Source organism: Salvelinus fontinalis, chromosome 2 (assembly GCF_029448725.1).
Source record: "Salvelinus fontinalis isolate EN_2023a chromosome 2, ASM2944872v1, whole genome shotgun sequence".
NCBI classification, from domain to species: Eukaryota; Metazoa; Chordata; class Actinopteri; order Salmoniformes; family Salmonidae; genus Salvelinus; species Salvelinus fontinalis.
The window spans coordinates 39,242,540-39,262,699 of record NC_074666.1 but is presented as its reverse complement, the minus strand read 5'-3'; the positions used below and the strand labels follow the sequence as shown (position 1 = coordinate 39,262,699).

General features: G+C 43.5%; 1 protein-coding gene across 3 annotated transcripts in view; it reads right to left on the bottom strand.

Annotated features, from left to right (window-relative positions):
• Window positions 1–20,160, bottom strand: part of LOC129818459 (E3 ubiquitin-protein ligase TRIM37-like) — a 47,573-nt gene that overhangs the window by 23,281 nt on the left and 4,132 nt on the right. For 2 of the 3 annotated variants that reach the window (XM_055874364.1, XM_055874373.1), the window contains exons 5-18: window positions 19,917–20,033; window positions 18,879–18,966; window positions 18,637–18,759; window positions 18,271–18,394; window positions 18,098–18,165; window positions 14,413–14,537; window positions 14,047–14,097; window positions 10,348–10,429; window positions 9,900–9,976; window positions 9,626–9,805; window positions 8,668–8,782; window positions 8,210–8,404; window positions 4,517–4,653; window positions 2,797–2,879 (exon numbers count right to left, since the gene is read on the bottom strand). In XM_055874364.1, coding sequence (XP_055730339.1) covers window positions 2,797–2,879; window positions 4,517–4,653; window positions 8,210–8,404; window positions 8,668–8,782; window positions 9,626–9,805; window positions 9,900–9,976; window positions 10,348–10,429; window positions 14,047–14,097; window positions 14,413–14,537; window positions 18,098–18,165; window positions 18,271–18,394; window positions 18,637–18,759; window positions 18,879–18,966; window positions 19,917–20,033 — 1,565 coding nt within the window. The remainder of the gene's footprint in view (window positions 1–2,796; window positions 2,880–4,516; window positions 4,654–8,209; window positions 8,405–8,667; window positions 8,783–9,625; window positions 9,806–9,899; window positions 9,977–10,347; window positions 10,430–14,046; window positions 14,098–14,412; window positions 14,538–18,097; window positions 18,166–18,270; window positions 18,395–18,636; window positions 18,760–18,878; window positions 18,967–19,916; window positions 20,034–20,160) is intronic. The other variant, XM_055874383.1, reaches the window with a different exon arrangement.

Here is a 20,160-nt window from a genome sequence, read left to right as displayed (position 1 = left end):
TGAAAGAGCTGCTTCATGTGCTTGGCCCTCCTATGTTGAACATAATAAACGGCTCTCTATCCACCGGATGTGTACCAAACTCACTAAAAGTGGCAGTAATAAAGCCTCTCTTGAAAAAGCCAAACCTTGACCCAGAAAATATTTTAAAAAACTATCGCCTATATCAAATCTTCCATTCCTCTCAATTTTAGAAAAAGCTGTTGCGCAGCAACCTACTGCCTTCCTGAAGACAAACAATGTATACGAAATGCTTCAGTCTGGTTTTAGACCCCATCATAGCACCGAGACTGCACTTGTGAAGGTGGTAAATGACCTTTTAATGGAGTCAGACCGAGGCTCTGCATCTGTCCTCGTGCTACTAGACCTTAGTGCTGCCTTTGATACCATCGATCACCACATTCTTTTGGAGAGACTGGAAACCCAAATTGGTCTACACGGACAAGTTCTGGCCTGTTTTAGATCTTATCTGTCGGAAAGATATCAGTTTGTCTCAGTGAATGGTTTGTCCTCTGACAAATCACCTGTACATTTCGGTGTTCCTCAAGGTTCCGTTTTAGGACCACTATTGTTTTCACTATATATTTTACCTCTTGGGGATGTCATTCGAAAACATAATGTTAACTTTCACTGCTATGCAGATGACACACAGCTGTACATTTCAATGAAACATGGTGAAGCCCCAAAATTGCCCTCGCTGAAGCCTGTGTTTCAGACATAAGGAAGTGGATGCCTGAAAACGTTCTACTTTTAAACTCGGACAAAACAGAGATGCTTGTTCTAGGTCCCAAGAAACAAAGAGATCTTCTGTTAAATCTGACAATTAATCTTGATGGTTGTAAAGTCGTCTCAAATAAAACTGTGAAGGACCTCGGTGTTACTCTGGACCCTGATCTCTCTTTTGATGAACATATCAAGACTGTTTCAAGGACAGCTTTTTTCCATCTACGTAACATTGCAAAAATCAGAAATGTTCTGTCCAAAAATGATGCAGAAAAATTAATCCATGCTTTTGTTACTTCTAGGTTAGACTACTGCAATGCTCTACTTTCCGGCTACCCGGATAAAGCACTAAATAAACTTCAGTTAGTGCTAAATATGGCTGCTAGAATCCTGACTAGAACCAAGAAATTTGATCATATTACTCCAGTGCTAGCTTCCCTACACTGGCTTCCTGTTAAGGCAAGGGCTGATTTCAAGGTTTTACTGTTAACCTATAAAGCGTTACATGGGCTTGCTCCTACCTATCTTTCCGAGTTTGTCCTGCCGTACATACGCTATGGTCACAAGACGCAGGCCTCCTAATTGTCCCTAGAATTTCTAAGCAAACAGCTGGAGGAAGGGCTTTCTCCTATAGATCTCCATTTTTATGGAATGGTCTGCCTACCCATGTGAGAGACGCAGACTCGGTCTCAACCTTTAAGTCTTTACTGAAGACTTATCTCTTCAGTAGGTCATATGATTGAGTGTAGTCTGGCCCAGGAGTGTGAAGGTGAACGGAAAGGCTCTGGAGCAACGAACCGCCCTTGCTGTCTCTGCCTGGCCGGTTCCCCTCTCTCCACTGGGATTCTCTGCCTCTAACCCTATTACAGGGGCTGAGTCACTGGCTTACTGGTGCTCTTTCATGTCGTCCCTAGGAGGGGTGCGTCACTTGAGTGGGTTGAGTTACTGACGTGATCTTCCTGTCTGGGTTGGCGCCCCCCCTTGGTTTGTGCTGTGGTGGAGATCTTTGTGGGCTATACTCGGCCTTGTCTCAGGATTGTAAGTTGGTGGTTGAAGATATCCCTCTAGTGGTGCGGGGGCTGTGCTTTGGCAAAGTGGGTGGGGTTATATCCTTCCTGTTTGGCCCTGTCCGGGGTATCATCGGATGGGGCCACAGTGTCTCCTGACCCCTCCTGTCTCAGCCTCCAGTATTTATGCTGCAGTAGTTTGTGTGTCGGGGGGCTGGGGTCAGTTGGTTATATCTGGAGTACTTCTCCTGTCTTATCCGGTGTCCTGTGTGAATTTAAGTATGCTCTCTCTAATTCTCTCTTTCTTTCTCTCTCTCTCGGAGGACCTGAGCCCTAGGACCATGCGTCAAGACTACCGAGCATGATGACTCCTTGCTGTCCCCAGTCCACCTGGCCTTGCTGCTGTTCCAGTTTCAACTGTTCTGCCTGCGGCTATGGAACCCTGACCTGTCCACCGGACGTGCTACCTGTCCCAGACCTGCTGTTTTCAACTCTCTAGAGACCGCAGGAGCGGTAGAGATACCCTTAATGATCGGCTATGAAAAGCAAACTGACATTTACTCCTGATTATTATTTGACCATGCTGGTCATTTATGAACATTTGAACATCTTGGCCATGTTCTGTTATAATCTCCACCAGGCACAGCCAGAAGAGGACTGGCTACCCCTCATAGCCTGGTTCCTCTCTAGGTTTCTTCCTAGGTTTTGGCCTTTCTAGGGAGTTTTCCTAGCCACCGTGCTTCTACACCTGCATTGCTTGCTGTTTGGGGTTTTAGGCTGGGTTTCTGTACAGCACTTCAAGTTTATTTTATATAGCCCTTCGTACATCAGCTAATATCTCGATTTGATCCTCTTTAAGCCCCATTACACACACACACACGAGATCTGATGATATAGATCAAAAAGAGGAGAGAAAAAAGGCGACGGAAAGAGAGACATACAGACAGAAAGTATGAGAGGGAGATCGAGGCTGAGAGAGAACGGGATGGAGAGAAAAGAGGGGAGGGAGATGGAAAAACAGATGATGGAGTAGAGAGAAAGAGATGGACAAAGGGGAGGAAGAGGTTACCTGCTGCTCCTGCCACATCGGCAGGCAGTTCTCCCTCCTCCATCTCCAGGTTCCTACTGAACTCCACGTCATTCTCCCCAGACCTGAGAACCAGAGACCATCAACTTCAGGACTGGGAACAACATTGCAATGTCACGGTCAAACGAACACTAAAACTTTAGCTGACAGCCAACACTAAAGCTGACTGAATGCCGAAACCATGCCAAGACCAGGAAAACAAGTCTACCTATCATTTCAAATAGCCTTGCTGGCATTTAAATTTGGTCAACTGAGCTTTAGTTGATTCAGTTTAACAATTGGTTTTATTGGCCGATTTATTGTTACAAGACAGCGAGATGTGACCATTTGGGGGACATGGAAATGTTCGTTCCCTCCATGGACCTCTTTGGGTATAGAAACTGTGCACGTTTAAATCAACCCCACTTAAGGAAAATTGAGTTCCTTGGCCAATACTAAAGGCTGGGAGATGGCATTATGACCCAACTAATAAATCAGCATCTGCAAGACCTTGGCTGGACCAGCAACTCTTCAATGAGAAAGTGTGTGCATGTCTAGGACTCCCTAAATCACGAGCAGTGTTCCCTTACCAAAAAGCTTTTTAGGGTGATTAGACAGAAAGTGCTCTGTTGTAACAGACCAGCTAGTAGCTCTACTGATGAAATGGATGGACACTGCAATGTTCTCCCTGGAATGGTACAGCTTAATGATAAGTCGTGCTGTTCTTTTAGCAGGGGCCAAACAGCTCCATGGGGATGTGCGTGCCCATTTGAGAGTGTGCAAGTAAGTGACTGACTTGTGTGCCTGTACATTGTGTGTTCGTATACATCAGTCTGTAAGCCTGCCCTGTACACATGCCTTTAGGTATGCCCCGGGGGAGAATGGGAAACACAGCAGCCCTTGCAATTGTATCAGCCTATAGCACAACATGAGTCAGAGATATCCAGCAGAGCTTTTCTCACTCGCCGCCACTCAGCGTATTTATAGACGTGGGAACGACAGAGCAACGCATCCCAGAGCATCTTGGAGGAGAAAAAGCCCTTCCAGCATTACAGCTTTGCGAACGCGAGAGAGAAAAGTGCCTTGTGGGAGGAGAGGGGGATGGCACTTGACTGTAGTTTCCCCCACAGGGCCTGAGAGGATCCTTGTTAAAAGCAAATATGGAGCACTAACATGGATTTAAGTGTTTCAGGAGAGGCATGGAGCTTGGACAATGTGTTTTCTCTATGTAATGTGTGTATGTGTGCGCGTACAGGTCTGTATGAAGACATGGGAAGCCCTTCTGTGAGAGTGTATTTGCATACGGTACATGTGTGATAATGTCTACGTAAGTGTGCGCTTGTGTGTGGAAGGAGCTGGTGAGCCTCGTGTTGGTGTTTTACACTCAGCCAGCCAGGCAGTATGAGGAGCAATGATGACTCATGGACGGCTCATCTGGAGAGCTCATAATGAGGGGGTGGATGGGGGAGAGAGAACATGCGAGGCTGATGATCCAGCGCTGCACTCCACTCTCAGCCTCTCTGGTCGCAGGGGTTTGAAAACACGTTGATGAGGTACGCATACACTAGTCAAATAAAACAACACTTTTTCTAAGTAGCACAACCCGGATGGTGGGGAAGGGCAGAGGGAGTCTAACTTAATTGTACTGATAGGATGCTGATAATATAATTTCCTTTCTGCATCCGTCCCGCAAAAAACGAGCACGTTTCGGTGGGTCACTCACATGGTCTCCTCGTCAATGTCGTTCTCCTCGGTGTTGCTGGTTGCCGTGGAGCTGCCAGAGGTGCTGCTGCCGTCCAGAGGGTTCACCTCCTCATCCCCCGTCAGACAGTCCACCTCCAAATCCCCGTCAGACAGCTCCTGACCACACCACAACGTTGGCACATTTACATAACAGCCTCTAGTGCTGCTCTGTCAAGTTTTATCATGCTCAAGGTCCCCGTCAGATCACACTTCAACATTAATGCAACATTAGCACAATGTTCAGACAACACGCAGCTTGGAGCTCAGCTCCTGACGCACCAAGTGTTTCCCCTCTACATCTTAAGACAACTTATGATACCTAAGCGCTGATCTCAGCGTGCAATAAGACAAGAGACATTAAGTGGAAGAAAAGGTGGAATGATTTATAAGTGTTTTTAAAATCTAATTTAGTCCAGTAATATATAGACTAATGACGTGCCGTTTTTAAAATAACATACATTTTAATATGAAACAAATATTAACCAAAATTATACTTTTTGTGAAGTTCTGCGAAGGGAGTAGTACACAGCGTTGTACGAGATCTTCAGTTTCTTGGCAATTTCTCGCATGGAATAGCCTTCATTTCTTAGAACAAGAATAAACTGACGAGTTTCAGAAGAAAGTCTTTGTTTTTAGACATTTTGAGCCTGTAATCTAACCCACAAATGCTGATGCTCCAGATACTCAACTAGTCTAAAAAAGGCCAGATTTATTGCATCTTTAATCATAAGTTTTCAGCTGTGCTAACATAATTGCGAAAGGGTTTTCTAATGATAAATTATCCTTTTAAAATGACAAACTTAATTAGCGAACACAACGTGCCATTGGAACACAGGAGTGATGGTTGCTGATAATGGGCCTCTGTACGCCTATGTATCCATAAAAAATCTGCCGTTTCCAGCTACAATAGTAATTTACAACATTGACAACGTCTACACTGTATTTCTGATCAATTTGATGTTATTTTAAATGGACAACAAAATTCGCTTTTTGTTCAAAAACATGGACATTTCTAAGTGACCCCAAACTTTTGAAAGGTAGTATAGGGTGCTGGGCCACCACGAGCCAGAACAGCTTCAATGTGCCTTGGCATAGATTCTATAAGTGTCTGGAACTCTATTGGAAGGATTCGACACCATTCCACAATAAATGAATTTGGTGTTTTGTTGATGGTGATAGAAAACGCCGTCTCAGGCGCCTCGCCAGACTACCATTAGCGCTGGGCAACATGGCCAAAATACATCACGGTATTTTATGTTTTTAATAATAAAAGTGTTAAATTTGCTTTATAAGCTGTGCGTAACCCAAGGGTGGCAACACATACAGTTGAAGTCGGAAGTTTACATACACCTTAGCCAACTACATTTAAACTCAGTTTCACAATTCCTGACATTTAATCCTAGTAAATATTCCCTGTCTTAGGTCAGTTAGGATTACCACTTTTTATTTTAAGAATGTGAAATGTCAGAATAATAGTAGAGAGAATTATTTATTTCAGCTTTTATTTATTTAATCACATTCCCAGTGGGTCAGAAGTTTACATGCACTCGATTAGTACTTGGTAGCATTGCCTTTAAATTGTTTAACTTGGGTCAAACTTTTCGGGTAGCATTCAAGCGACCCACAATGAGTTGGGTGAATTTTGGCCCATTCCTCCTGACAGAGCTGGTGTAACTGAGTCAGGTTTCTAGACCTCCTTGCTCACACACGCCTTTTCAGTTCTGCCCACAAATTTTCTATGGGATTGACCCCACAAATTTTCTATGGGATTGAGGTCAGGGCTTTGTGATGGCCACTCCAAAACCTTGACTTTGTTGTCCTTAAGCCATTTTTCCACAACTTTGGAAGTATGCTTGGGGTCATTGTCCATTTGGAAGACCCATTTGCGACCAAGCTTTAACTTCCTGACTGATGTCTTGAGATGTTGCTTCAATATATCCACATAATTTTCCTTCCTCATGATACATAATACCATCTATTTTGTGAAGTACACCAGTCCCTCCTGCAGCAATGCACCCCCACAACCTGATGCTGCCACCCCCGTGCTTTATGGTTGGGATAGTGTTCTTTGCATGCAAGCCTCCCCCTTTTTCCTCCAAACATAACGATGGTCATTACGGCCAAACAGTTCTATTTTTGTTTCATCAGACCAGAGGACATTTCTCCAAAAAGAACGATCTTTGTCCCCATGTGCAGTTGCAAACCGTAGTCTGGCTTTTTTTAATGGAGGTTTTGGAGCAGTGGCTTCTTTCTTGCTGAGCGGCCTTTCAGGTTATGTCGATATAGGACTCGTTTTACTGTGGATATAGATACTTCTGTACCTGTTTCCTCCAGCATCTTCACAGGGTCCCTTGCTGTTGTTCTGGGATTGATTTGCACTTCTCGCACCAAAGTACATTCTTCTCTAGGAGACAGAACGCGTCTCCTTCCTGAGCGGTATGACGGCTGTGTGGTCCCATGGTGTTTATACTTGCGTACTATTGCCTGTACATATGAACGTGGTATCTTCAGGCATTTGGAAATTGCTCCCAAGGATGAACCAGACTTGTGGAGGTCTATATTTATTTTTTCTGAGGTCTTAGTTGATTCCTTTTGATTTTCCCATGATGTCAGGCAAAGAGGCACTGAGTTTGAAGGTAGGCCTTGAAATACATCCACAGGTACATCTCCAATTGACTCAAATGATGTCAATTAGCCTATCAAAGGCTTCTAAAGCCATGACATCGTTTCCTGGAATTTACAAAACTGTTTAAAAGGCACAGTCAACTTAGTGTATGTAAACTTCTGACCCACTGGAATTGTGATACGGTGAATTATAAGTGAAATAATCTGTCTGTAAACAATTATTGGAAAAATTACTTGCATCATGCACAAAGTTGATGTCCTAACCGACATGCCAAAACTATAGTTTGTTAACAAGAACTTTGTGGAGTGGTTGAAAAACGAGTTAATGACTCCAACCTCAGTGTATGTAAACTTCCAACTTCTACTGTACATTCTAAGTGATTTCAATGGGTCTTTTTCCATTATGATTATTTTATAATGTTCAATTAAACTTCAGCCAAAAAATGTCAACATTTATCAATTTCTGCACTAATTTGAGAATTCCCACACTGCCACGGAGGGTTGCTCGATATGGGCAAAAAACCTAGGCCTAATTTTTTACCAAATGTTGCAATTGCGATTTGACTTGCGATTTAGAGCAAAACACTTGGACTCACTGTTGGAATTATGGAAACAGAATGTTTATTCTAATTCTATACTAGTGGGCACTTTGAAAACAATGTTGTTTGACATAACAACAAATGAAAATGCCAGGAAAGAGTTATTGTGACAGGGTAGGAACCAAAGTGTTGACAAGTGTTTCCAAGGGAACCCTATTATCTCTTAGCTACTTCATTTAGATAACATATTTATGCTTAGCGTATTGCTCTTTATTTAAAAGATACTGTTTCAAACAATATTTAAGTCTACAGCCTGATAATACCAGTGGATGGTGTATAGTCAGAGCAAATGTAATTCGCTAAGTGCATTTATTAGCTAGCTAGCTTTAAATCAGTATAATCATATGGTAGTGTGTGCACCATCTTGAACCAAAAACATGAACCAATACAATGATCATCTGTGGTCCTCATTAATATGATTATAAAGTGCTAACGTCTGAGTTACTCACATTGGAGTCATCGTGCTGAGTCTTCTCTTCCTCCTCCTCCTCTTCCTCTTTGGTCTCAGTGGTCTGGCAGCTGTCCTCAGCTACGGGGCCTTTCCCTGAGCGTGAGTCTCTCTCCGAGGTCGAGGGGCCCAGGCGCCGGTTAGGAGGGGACGAGCTGCGAGACTGCTGCCTACAGATCAGCTCAATGGCCAGCCTCTGAAAACGGGTGGACATAATATGCAATGACAAGACAAACATTTAACCTAAGATTAATTTGTGATCTAAGCCAGGGTTTCCTAAACTCTGTCCTGGCGTTCCCCCTGGGTGCACGTTTTGTTTTTTGGACCTAGCACTGCAAAGCGGAATCAAATAATCAAAGCTTGATGAGTTTGTTATTTGAATCAGTTGTGTAGTGCTAGGGAAAAATCAAAAACGTGCACCCAGGACCGAGTTTGGTAAACCCTGATCTAAGCCCCCACCTCTTTGAGATTGTTGATCTGCTGGATGTAGCTGGACTGGGCTGACTCCAGCTGGCTGATGTACCAGTATTGGTCTCTGCACTTCTGGAAGAAGGTGGGCGAACGCACCTGGTACCTGTTGAGGATAGAGACAGAGTCAACTCGGCAGTCAAACAAGACATCAATGAACCCGGAATCAAAGCTGACAAAGACATGGCACCTTTCTGTCTAATGTGTAGTAGTGGTAACTCACCTGCAGTGATTTTTTTTTTTTAAACGAGAGAAATCAAGCCAAGAACTATGTGGGAGGCTGGGCTGAAGCAGAAACGTGGCAATTAACTACAATGACCATAATCCATTGCGCCTGTTCTTTCCAGCACGGAGAGAGATGGAGACACTTTTACGCCTGCTACGTTAGATACACGGACCGCGAGAGAGGAATGTACACAATGACGAGAGAGAGGGATAAGGCACACATTCAACGACAGTTTGTGAATGTGTGTCTTATCTACTTTGAAAAACTAGCAAAATGATTGTGTCAGACAGCTCTGCAGCGTGTTTAGGCAGGCTAGCCTAGCTAAATATGATGAGTCAAGAAAATATGGGAAGCACAGAGATAACGTTGTCTGATTGACTGCTTCTGCCTGAGCAGAGATGAGATGACGACTAAGGAATGAAAAATAATAGTCATCAAATAAACGTAGTAACATACACAACTGAAATATTTTATTTCATAGTATTTTCCTATTGTCTATTGATGTCTATCCAATGTGGAATTGACAGAGAATGAAATATTTTCAATGTTTTGGCAATTGAATGTTCACAATTTTTGGCTGTGAAATTTCCATTAAAAAGCTCTCAAATAATTGTAATGTCATTATTTCATAATATTTTTTTATTTTCGAAATGGAAAATCTTTATAAAAAAATGTAATAGTCAAACCGAACTCAAAAAGCAGTAGTCGCTCAGCAATACTCACCTGAGGACTAGAGTGTCAGTCTGCATGTTGAGGTAGCCCTCACTGGCCAGCAGGTCCAGTCTGAAGAAGCGGTTGTATCCCCAGCACTCCCCCACCTCAAAGTCTGATGCAAACTCCCTGATGATGTTCTTAGTGGGGTCGCTGGAGGCCTGGTGGACCATCTCCACGCGGTACTCGTACCTACAGACACAAACACACACGTTAAAGGTGATATAACTAAAAGTGAAAACTTGATTGAAAGAAAGAGAATGACAATAATTTGACAAAAACATACTTCGACGTTTCAGGGAGTCCTGCAGACAGTTCCAAGAAAACTGACAGGTAATTGCCACGCACCACACCGTTGCCATCCTGAAGGAGAAACACACATAATGATGAACATGACCAGTTTTTCACAGATCTTCAATACTGAAAACTTAGTTGTGACATAGGTGACATATCAAATCTAGTAGTTAGAGTAAGATAGGATGAACATAAAAGCTAATTGTCTAGTTTCAATTACTACAAGAAGACAACCTATTGTTGGAGGTGTCTGTCTACTCCAATGGAGGCTACAGAGGGGAGGATGGCTCATAATAATGGCTGGAACAGAGCGAATGGAATGGCATCAAACAAATGGAAACGTGTTTGATGTATTTGATACCATTCATTCCGCTCCAGCCGTTACCACGAGCCTGTCCTCCCCCAATTAAGGTGCCACCAACTGCCAGTGGTCTACTCACTGGGTAAACCTTGAGTCTCCAGCAGAGGCCAGATATCTGGAGTGGTGGGCTGTAGACAGGATCTGCCCTCTGTCTCAGGGTGCTGCAAGACCAACGGAACACAGCGGCAGAATAACAAGTCAGATAGGATGAACCCATTCATTAAACAAGCCAATTTCTACTGCGTCTTGGTAAGTGTCACAACGAGAGAGAAATTGCTCATCATCATGGGCCGACATGTCCTTGGTTGTTTTAATGGAGCAAATCCCCCAACTGACTGATGCTAATACATGATCATTCACATGCTAATTAGCAGCTAGAGCATAAGCACTTAATCAGAGCCTTGGACCTTGCAACCTAAATGGGGGACTTAGTATTCTTTTCCAAGACACGGAAGGTAAAATATATTTAGTTTGTTGTTCAAAAAGACTGTTGATTCAAATCAAACTTTGTCATATGCGCCGAATACAACAAGTGTAGACCTTAACGTGAAATGCGTACTTACAAGCGCTTAACCAACAGTACAGTTCAAGAAGAGTGAAGAAAATATTTAACAAATAAATTAAATTATAAAAAGTAACACAATAACGAGGCTATATAGACGGGGTGCAGCTACCGAGTCAGTGTGCGGGGGTACAGGTTAGAGGTAATTTGTACATGTAGGTAGGGGTGAAGTGACGATGCATAGATAACAAACAGTGAGTAGCAGTAGTGTACAAAACAAATGGAGGAAGGGGGGTGGGCAATGTAACAGTCCAGTGGCCATTTGATTAATTGTTCAGGAGTCTTATGGCTTGGGGGTAGAAGCTGTTAAGGAGCCTTTTGGTCCTCGACTTGGCGCTCCGGTACCACTTGCAGTGCGGAAGCAGAGAAAACAGTCTATGACTTGGGTGACTGGAGTCTGACAATTTTATGGGCTTTCCTCTGACACCGCCTATTATATAGGTCCTGGATTCCAGGAAGCTTGGCCACAGTGATGTACTGGGCCGTACTCACTACCCTCTGTAGCGCCTTACGGTCAGATGCCGAGCAGTTGCAATACCAGGCGGTGATGCAACCGGTCAGGATGCTTGCGATGGTGCAGCTGTAGAACTTTGAGGATCTGGGGACCCATGCCAAATCTTTTCAGTCTCCTGAGGGGGAAAAGGTTTTGTCATGCCCTCTTCACGACTGTCTTGATGTGTTTGGACCATGATAGATCGTTGGTGATGTGGACACCAAGGAACTTGAAACTCCCGACCCGCTCCACTACAGCCCCATTGATGTTAATGGGGGCCTGTTCGGCACACCTTTTCCTGTAGTCCACGATCAGCTCCTGTCTTGCTCACATTGAGGGAGAGGTTGCAGTCCTGGCACCACACTGTCAGTTCTCTGACAACCTCCCAATTAGCTGTCTCATCGTTGGTCAGGCCTACCACTGTAGTGTCGTCAGCAAACTTGATGGTGTTGGAGTCGTGTTTGGCCACGCAGTCATAGGTGAACAGGGAGTACAGGAGGGTATAAGTACACACCCCTGAGGGGCCCCAGTGTTGAGGATCAACGTGGCAGACATATTGTTTCCTACCCTTACCACCTGGGGGCTGGCCGTCAGGAAGTCCAGGATCCAGTTGCAGAGGGAGGTGTTTCGTCCCAGGGTCCTTAGCTTAGTGATGAGCTTTGTGGGCACTATTGTGTTGAACGCTGAGCTGTAGTCAATGAACAGCATTCTCACATAGATGTTCCTTTTGTCCAGGTGGGAAAGGGCAGTGTGGAGTGCGATTGCGATTGCGTCATTTGTGGATCTGTTGAGCCGTTATGCGAATCAGAGTGGGTCTAGGGTATCCGGGAGGATGCTGTTGATGTGAGCCATGAACAGCATTTCAAAGCACTTCATGGCTACCGACGTGAGTGCTACGGGGTGGTAATCATTTAGGCAGGTTAACTTCGCTTCCTTGGGCACAGGGACTATGGTGGTCCGCATGAAACATGTATGCATTACAGACTGGATCAGGGAGAGGTTGAAAATGTCAGTGAAGACACTTGTCAGTTGATCCACACATGCTTTGAGTAAACGTCCTGGTAATCCATCTGGCCCCGGGTCTTGTTCACATCAGCTACCGAGAGCGTTATCACACTCATCCAGAACAGCTGGTGCGCTTGTGCATGCTTCAGTGTTGCTTGCCTCGAAGCGAGCATAAAAAGGCACTTAGCTCGTCTGTTAGACTCACGTCACTGGACAGCTCACGGCTGGGTTTCTCTTTGTAGTCCATAATAGTTTTCAAACCCTTCCACATCCAACGAGCGTCAGAGCCGGTGTAGTAGGATTCAATCTTAATCCTGTATTGACGCTTTGCCTGTTTGATGGTTCGTCTGAGGGCATAGCGAAATTTCTTATAGGCGTCCGGATTAGTGTCCCGCTCTGTGAAAGTGACAGCTCTAGCATTTAGCTTGATGCGGATGTTTCCTTTAATCCATGGCTTCTGGTTGGGATACACGGTCACTGTGGGGACGACGTCGCAATGCACTTATTGATGAAGCTGATGACTGAGGTGGTATACTCCTCAATGCCATTGTATGAATCCCGGAACATATTCCAGTCTGTGCTAGCAAAACAGTCCTGTAGCGTAGCATCCACGTCATCTGACCACTTCCATATTGAGTGAGTCACTGGTACTTCCCGCTTTAGTTTTTGCTTGTAAGCAGGAATCAGGAGGCTAGAATTATTGCCAAATGGAGGGCGAGGGAAGGCTTTGTACACGTCTCTGTGTGTGGAACAAAGGTGATCTAGAGTTTTTTCCCCCCTCTGGTTGCACATGTGACATGCTGGTAAAAATCTGGTCAAATTGATTTAAGTTTGCCTGCATCAAAGTCCCCGGCCACTAGGAGCACCGCTTCTGGGTGAGCATTTTCTTGTTTGCTTTAGGCCTTAGAGTTGGTTGAGTGTGGTCTTAGTGCCAGTGTCGGTCTGTGGTGGTGAAGTCGGCTACGAATAATATAGATGAGACATTTCTTGGTATATAGTGTGGTCTACAGCTTATCATTAGGTACTCTACCTCAGGCGAGCAATACCTCGTGACTTCTTTAATATTAGACATCACGTACCAGCTGTTATTGACACCCCCCCCCACCCCTCGTCTTACCAGACGTAGCTTCTCTATTCTGCCAGTACATTGACAATCTCTCCAGCTCTATATTATCCGTGTCATCGTTCAGCCATGACTCGTTTAAACATAAGATATTACAGTTTTTAATGTCCCGTTGGTAGGATAATCGTAAGCCATCAATTTTATTTTCCAATGACTGCATGTTAGCAAGTAGAATTGATGGCAGTGGGACTTTACTTGCTCGCCTACCGATTCTCAAAAAGGCAGCCCACCTGGGTCCTATTTTCCTCCGTCTTTTCTTCACACAAATGACAGGGATCTGGGCCTGCTCCCGGGAGAGCAGTGTCACTTTCTCGTTAAAGATAAAAGCTTCTTCCAGTTCGTGGTGAGTAATCCCAGTTCTGATGTCCAGATGTTATATATTTTCAGTCATAAGAGACAGTAGCAGCAACATTATGTACAAAATAAGTAAAAAAATAAGTTAAAGGCAACAAAAAAATTATAAATTTGCACAATTGGTTACGGGCATGTAAAACGTCAGCCATCCTCTTCAGCTTCATCTTAGCATACACAAGCTGAATATCAGAACATTTTCAAGACTAGATGAGGAAGAGCGATGAGGATAATTTTTTTTTACCTGAAGTTTGCCAGAACGAAAGTGCTTGAGTCATAGGCAGGAACCAGCTCACTGTATGTGTGTGTGGGGGGAGATGTTTCGTAATTACAGCTCAATTTCATCAAATATCCATTAAAAGCATAAAAATATCTTGCTGCATTATGAATCATCCAAATGGAAATGTATATCTGAAAATACAAACTTAAACTGAACATCCATATTTAAAAAGTGGATCCTCCTTTCTCTGACGACAATTTGAAAACACAGCTACAACAAAGTCTAAAAAGAGGGTGTAGGGCATTTTTGTATTCTCAAGTTCTCTAGTCGCATCATCACCTAGGGAGTGCAGGTAGAATGGGTTTAGTGCAGTAGTATTTAGTATGTTACCTGGTGAAGTCTGGGGGGACTGGGGTGGTAACAAACGACTGCATGGGCTTGCGGTGAACCTGCTGGAACATGAGCAGGATCTCTGGGCTCTTGGAGATCAACTCGCTCTTACTGCAGGAGCGCAGCTGAAAGACAGAACACACAATTCTAGAGCTCCGCAGAGCAACACCTGACCCACCCCCCCACCCTTAACGCTTAAAGTCATCTCATTTCACTGGCGGCATGACATATCAAGGTAGATTTCCACAGGCCATGGAAATCCCAAGGTTGAATGTATAAGAAAACATCTGGCTGAAGGATGGAAAACAGCTTGATCTTTTTCTTCAATTGACTATGTAAGAATAACGCATTACGAACCTGAGAAACATCCTGAAAGATTCACATGGCTGAATTTGGATGCGTGACTGACAGTTGAAACCAGGACACCCATTCTCTCAGGGGGCTTGCGACCTTCATTGAATTTAGGCCTTCATTGAATTCAGTTTTGAAATATAGCAATCTCTGGACTGAAAAGAGCAGGATTATCAAGCTCTTGTCAATCAATGACTCATCTAACATAAAAGCTTAGTTTCTCACATGAGTTTCAAATCAGGGCGAACAACCTGGTTTCTTGAAGTTTCACATGAGTTCTCTCAGGAAACTAAAAGTAAATCTCAATAGTCTGAAAAATGTAATGGAGTTTAAGCTTTTGGGGCATTTTATGCTACTGAAGGTGGCTGGTAAATGCGGCCAGGAGATGGCGAGGTTTCAAAAATGACTAGCTTTTGCGTCACTATCCAACAGGAAAAGCTAACATAATTATTCTTACATGTACTAAAATTATACTGAACAAAAATAAACTTCAAACTTTACTGAGTAACATTTTATAAGGAAATCCGTCAATTTAAATAAATTAAATAGGCCCCGATATATGGATTTCACATGACTGGGAATACAGATACGCATCTGTTGGGCACCGATACCTTAAAAAAAGGTAGGGCCGTGGATTAGAAAACCAGTCAGTATCTGGTGTGACCACCATTTGCCACATGCAGTGCAACACATCTCCTTCACATAGAGTTGATCAGGCTGTTGATTGTGGCCTGTGGAATGTTGTCCCACTACTCTTCAATGGCTGTGCAAAGTTGCTGGATATTTGCGGGAACTGGAACACGCTGTCGATCCAGAGCATCGCAAACATGCTCAATGTGTGACATGTCTGGTGAGTATGCAGGCCATGGAAGAACTGGGACATTTTCAGCTTCCAAGAATTGTGTACAGAGCCTTGCGACATGGGGACGTGCATTATCATGCTGAAACATGAGGTGAGGCGGCGGATGAGAGGCACAACAATGGGCCTCAGGATCTTGTCACGGTATCTCTGTGCATTCAAATTGACATCAATAAAATGTAATTGTGTTCGTTGTTCGTAGCATATGCCTGCCCATACCATAACCCTACCACCACCAAGGGGCACTCTGTTTACAACGTTGACATCAGCTAACCGCTCACCCACACAACGCCATACACTTAGTCTGTGGTTGGGAGGCCGGTTGGAAGTACTGCCAAATTCTCTAAAATTACGTTGTAAGTAGCTTATGGTAGAGAAATTAACATTCAATTATCAGGCAACATCTCTAGTGGACATTCCTGCAGTCAGCATGTCAATTGCACACACTCATTAAAACTTGATAGCTGTGGCATTGTCTTGTGTGACAAAACTGCACATTTTAGAGTGGCGTATTATTGTCCCCAGGACAACGTGCGCCTGTGTAATTATCATGCTGTTTAATCAACTTCTTGATATGCCACACTTGTCAGGTGGATGGAAATCCATGGCAAAGGAGAAATGCTCACTAACAGGGATGTAAACAAACTTCTGCACAAAATGTGAGAGAAATAAGCTTTTGTGCGTATAGAACATTTCTGGGATCTTTTATTTCAGCTCATGAAACATGGGACCAACACCTTACATGTTATGTTTGTTTTTGTTCATTGTAGAAACATTGGATTGGTGTAAACACGGGCTTTCTTCCATCATATTTTCTGCACCAGTCTCAGCACTATTCCTTTTAAATCCAAGTCTCTGAGATTTACTTTATAATTTAAACTTAAGCATTGCTCTCGAGAACAAGTAATTTAGAAGATGCTCTTAGAGCGAATTATAGGAGCAAATTAGGGTTAAGTGTCTTGCTCAAGGACACAGATTTTTCACCTAGTCAGGTCGAGGATTTGAACCAGCTACCTTTTGGTTACTGGCCCAAAGCTCTTAAACGCTAGGCTACCTGCTGCCATACAGCCATAGGGTTCCCATATGAACAATTGACCACAGTGGGGCCAACGTGTACAACGCTCTGTCTAACCCCTAATAATCACAACGTCCAAGTTCTACTTTCATATCATACCCTCTGAGGTGTTTTGCATTTCACTTCTTGAGCTATTGGAATCTCGGGAGTCTGCTCGAAGAGGTGTTACTTCCAAAAAATTAAAGTGGTAAAATACTTGTATTTTTTATGTTAAATTTGGATAATTAAAGTAACTGTCCTTTGAAATTTAAAAGTCTATATTCTGTTAACGCATACCCAAATGATGTTGTTGACTCATCCTATAGTCTTATGTTGCCAAAGCATAATTTTGAGAAGAAAAAAACCCACTTCAAAACAGACTGTTTCAAAAATGTTTGCCATTTCCTCATAGATTATGATGTCATACTCCTGAGGAGGATGAGCTGGCCAATCAGTACTCTACTCGCATAAATCTTTTTAATGACTAGCATGAATATTTTTAATGACCGGTATACACCCACACCATTCTGTTATTGGGGTACACCCACACCATTCCTACAAAGTAAGTCTACTTTTTAACATACTTCATTACAATTTTTGGGAAGGAAAACTATTTCACTCATATTGTAAGTAATTATAGATCATATTTCATAGAAATCTGGAAACACTGGACAGTTACTTTAAGTTGAGTGTTCAAGGTTTCAAAACCATCTTGCAATCAAGTATCAACCGTTTCTAGACAGAGCGTTCCACACTTGACCAAAACACCTCAGCTAATCAAAAGGGACGTGGAATGACTCCAATGTAACATTGGAGTCATGAGAAGGGCTAGCCTAACCTATGACCTGACCCATTACCTTATGTATTACTGCACCCCCCCCCCCCCCCAGTGGTAAGAAGTGACATCCCAAGAAAACTATACAACACAAATGGCTCCTAGCCTCTCACTCATGCTTTCTGTCATTAACACTAAAATGTTATATTTTCATACAACTTAAACCAAATAAAAACGAACAAATCAGGTCTGAAAACGAACAAACTAAACCTAATTCAAAACTAATATAAATAAAAATGAATCTAAAAACACAAAACTATAATAACCTTGGTGCAGATGCAGAGTAAGAGGATATGAAACGAGAGAAAGCTTCTAGACCATTGGTGGCTCAGTGCCTTTTCTCCCCCAGCTTCCGGCTACCCTGAGTGCTGTGCAGTGTGGCGTGCCAGACTGCCACTGGAAACACTTCACACTCTCCTCTTAAACACCTGCCTCCACAAACCACAGGACGACACACCCTCAAGCAGGTACACCATGTCCAATCCACTTGTAGTGCCACCTATGCTGTTATTATTGCCTTTTGGTTTACTGGTGTTAAATGTATTAAATGGTACGCTGTATAGTGGTATGGTACAAGTTCACACACCTGATGTTCCACCTCTTGTAGGAGAGACTCCAGTAGCTCAGTCTCCTGGGTGAGGGAGGTCTTCTGACCTGTTGTGAGAGGACATTTTCATGTAAAAATAATATTTCAGTGACATTTCAGTGGCATTACAGTGACTAGAGTGAACCCGGAATGGTGTCACCAAATGAGCGTACCCATGAGGGTGAGGAGTTTGTTCTTGAGCTGGTTGTCCAGACGGGCGATCATCATCTCCACTGCATTACGGATCTCTCGCACTCGCTCGTCCTTGGCCCCTCGCACTGCTTCCACATTCCTCTCCTGAGAGAACCAGAAAACCATGTCGAATGAAGGCAGAGATTGGTACAACGGTAACTTCATCTGTCATCATAAATGGATAGTGTGTGGAGGATAATTAGCTACAGTGTCCTTGTGCCATCTAGCGGTTAAATTCAGCACTGTGTATTAGTGATCCTTCTTTCTCATGTGCGCTTCTAACCAAGCAAAAAAATAAATAATAATAATTCCATGATAAGTCATAATATACAGATAGTTTCCCTCACCACTTCCTGCACCAGGCTGATAAGTTCCATGAGGCGTCGGCGGAGCTTGGCCACCTCCTCGTTCACCTTGGTCACGTGCTGCTCATAGATCTCAGCCAGAGGCTTGAAGGTGTGGCCGCCATGCTTGGGAAAGGGGTAGATGTGGTGATCATAAAATGGAGGGACGGTCTGACAGAGCACTTTTTATCTTATACCAAACTGATGTGGGCTTGATTGAAAATACTCCTCTGTGGGTCACTTACCATGCCTCCCCACAGAGCACACTGGTGGCAAATGCACTTCTTACAGGTCCAGCAGAACACACTGAGCTTCTCATGGTGGTTCTCACACCTGTGGACAAACCACACAACTGATAAGGCTGACACATCCAGACCCTCTGTAATCTCTTTAACACATTTTCTATAATTAACCATGTTTCAATCCACAGTTTTTTTTGCAAGTAACATCAAACCGTATAAAAAAAAAATTGTGATGGAAACAGGAAGTGTCTGTAAACTGTTATAAATGCAGACATAATGTGAGAAATGGAGGTGGAAACTACTTTATGTAGAAATATTGATATAACCATCATATCAAAGTAAACTTGGGAGTCACGTGATATGGTGTGTGGTCCTCCCACTACAACTCGGGAAACCATGCAGTTTATTAGGCTACAGATTAAATAAGTTATGAACTTCACAGGGTGGTGAAAGTGAGCGGTGATGAGTTTGACGCTCCTATCCATTAAATATCGAGGGTCTTATTCTGGTAACATGATGATCGATGCTTGACTGCCGTCTGACAGTTGAAAATGTGATGGAAACATTGATCTTTAGGTTTTATTCAAATCACGAAAACGTAAGTGAAAAAGTAAATTTTATATATGTGCACTGTCATCATGCACTGATTTTTATCCCCAACAAGGGTGGGAAAATGAGCATATTTTCTTTAAGCAGATATTTCCATATTCGCATGAAAATCTAATGGCAATTGGGTGGAAAACAAGCTACTGTCACCAAAACAACTCCCAAACAACCAGCCATTTATAAACTCAGCCCACATTAGAATGTGCTGGGCCTTTCAAATTTCCTAGATGAAAGAACACAATTTTAGGTTGCTTTTGCCTCATACTGCAGGTACGAGCTACATTTTGTTTAATGGGGGCTCAGGTTGTTTTAGAAGTCTTCAGAAAGAGGTAGACAGGGCAGAGAGAGACAGAAGGATAAAAAAAAGCAGTGGTAGTGATGATGAATGAGGCGGCAGGTCACAGGGGAGCGATGGAGAGGGATGCTGGGGCTCACTTGTCCTTGTCGTTCTCCTCGTGTTTGGAGAGGTTGCAGAGCTGCAGGGTGTCCAGCTGCTGAGTAACTTCCTCAACCCAACGGCAGTTCACCAGCTCCCGCAGCTGCAGTGGTGCCCTGGACAGACAGACACACACGATCAGGCTTGACATAATGCCTGCTAAATGGTGGCTACAGCCTAGGTCAGGGATGTCAAACTCATTCCATGGAGGGCCTAGTGTCTGCATGTGTTTGGTTTTGCCTT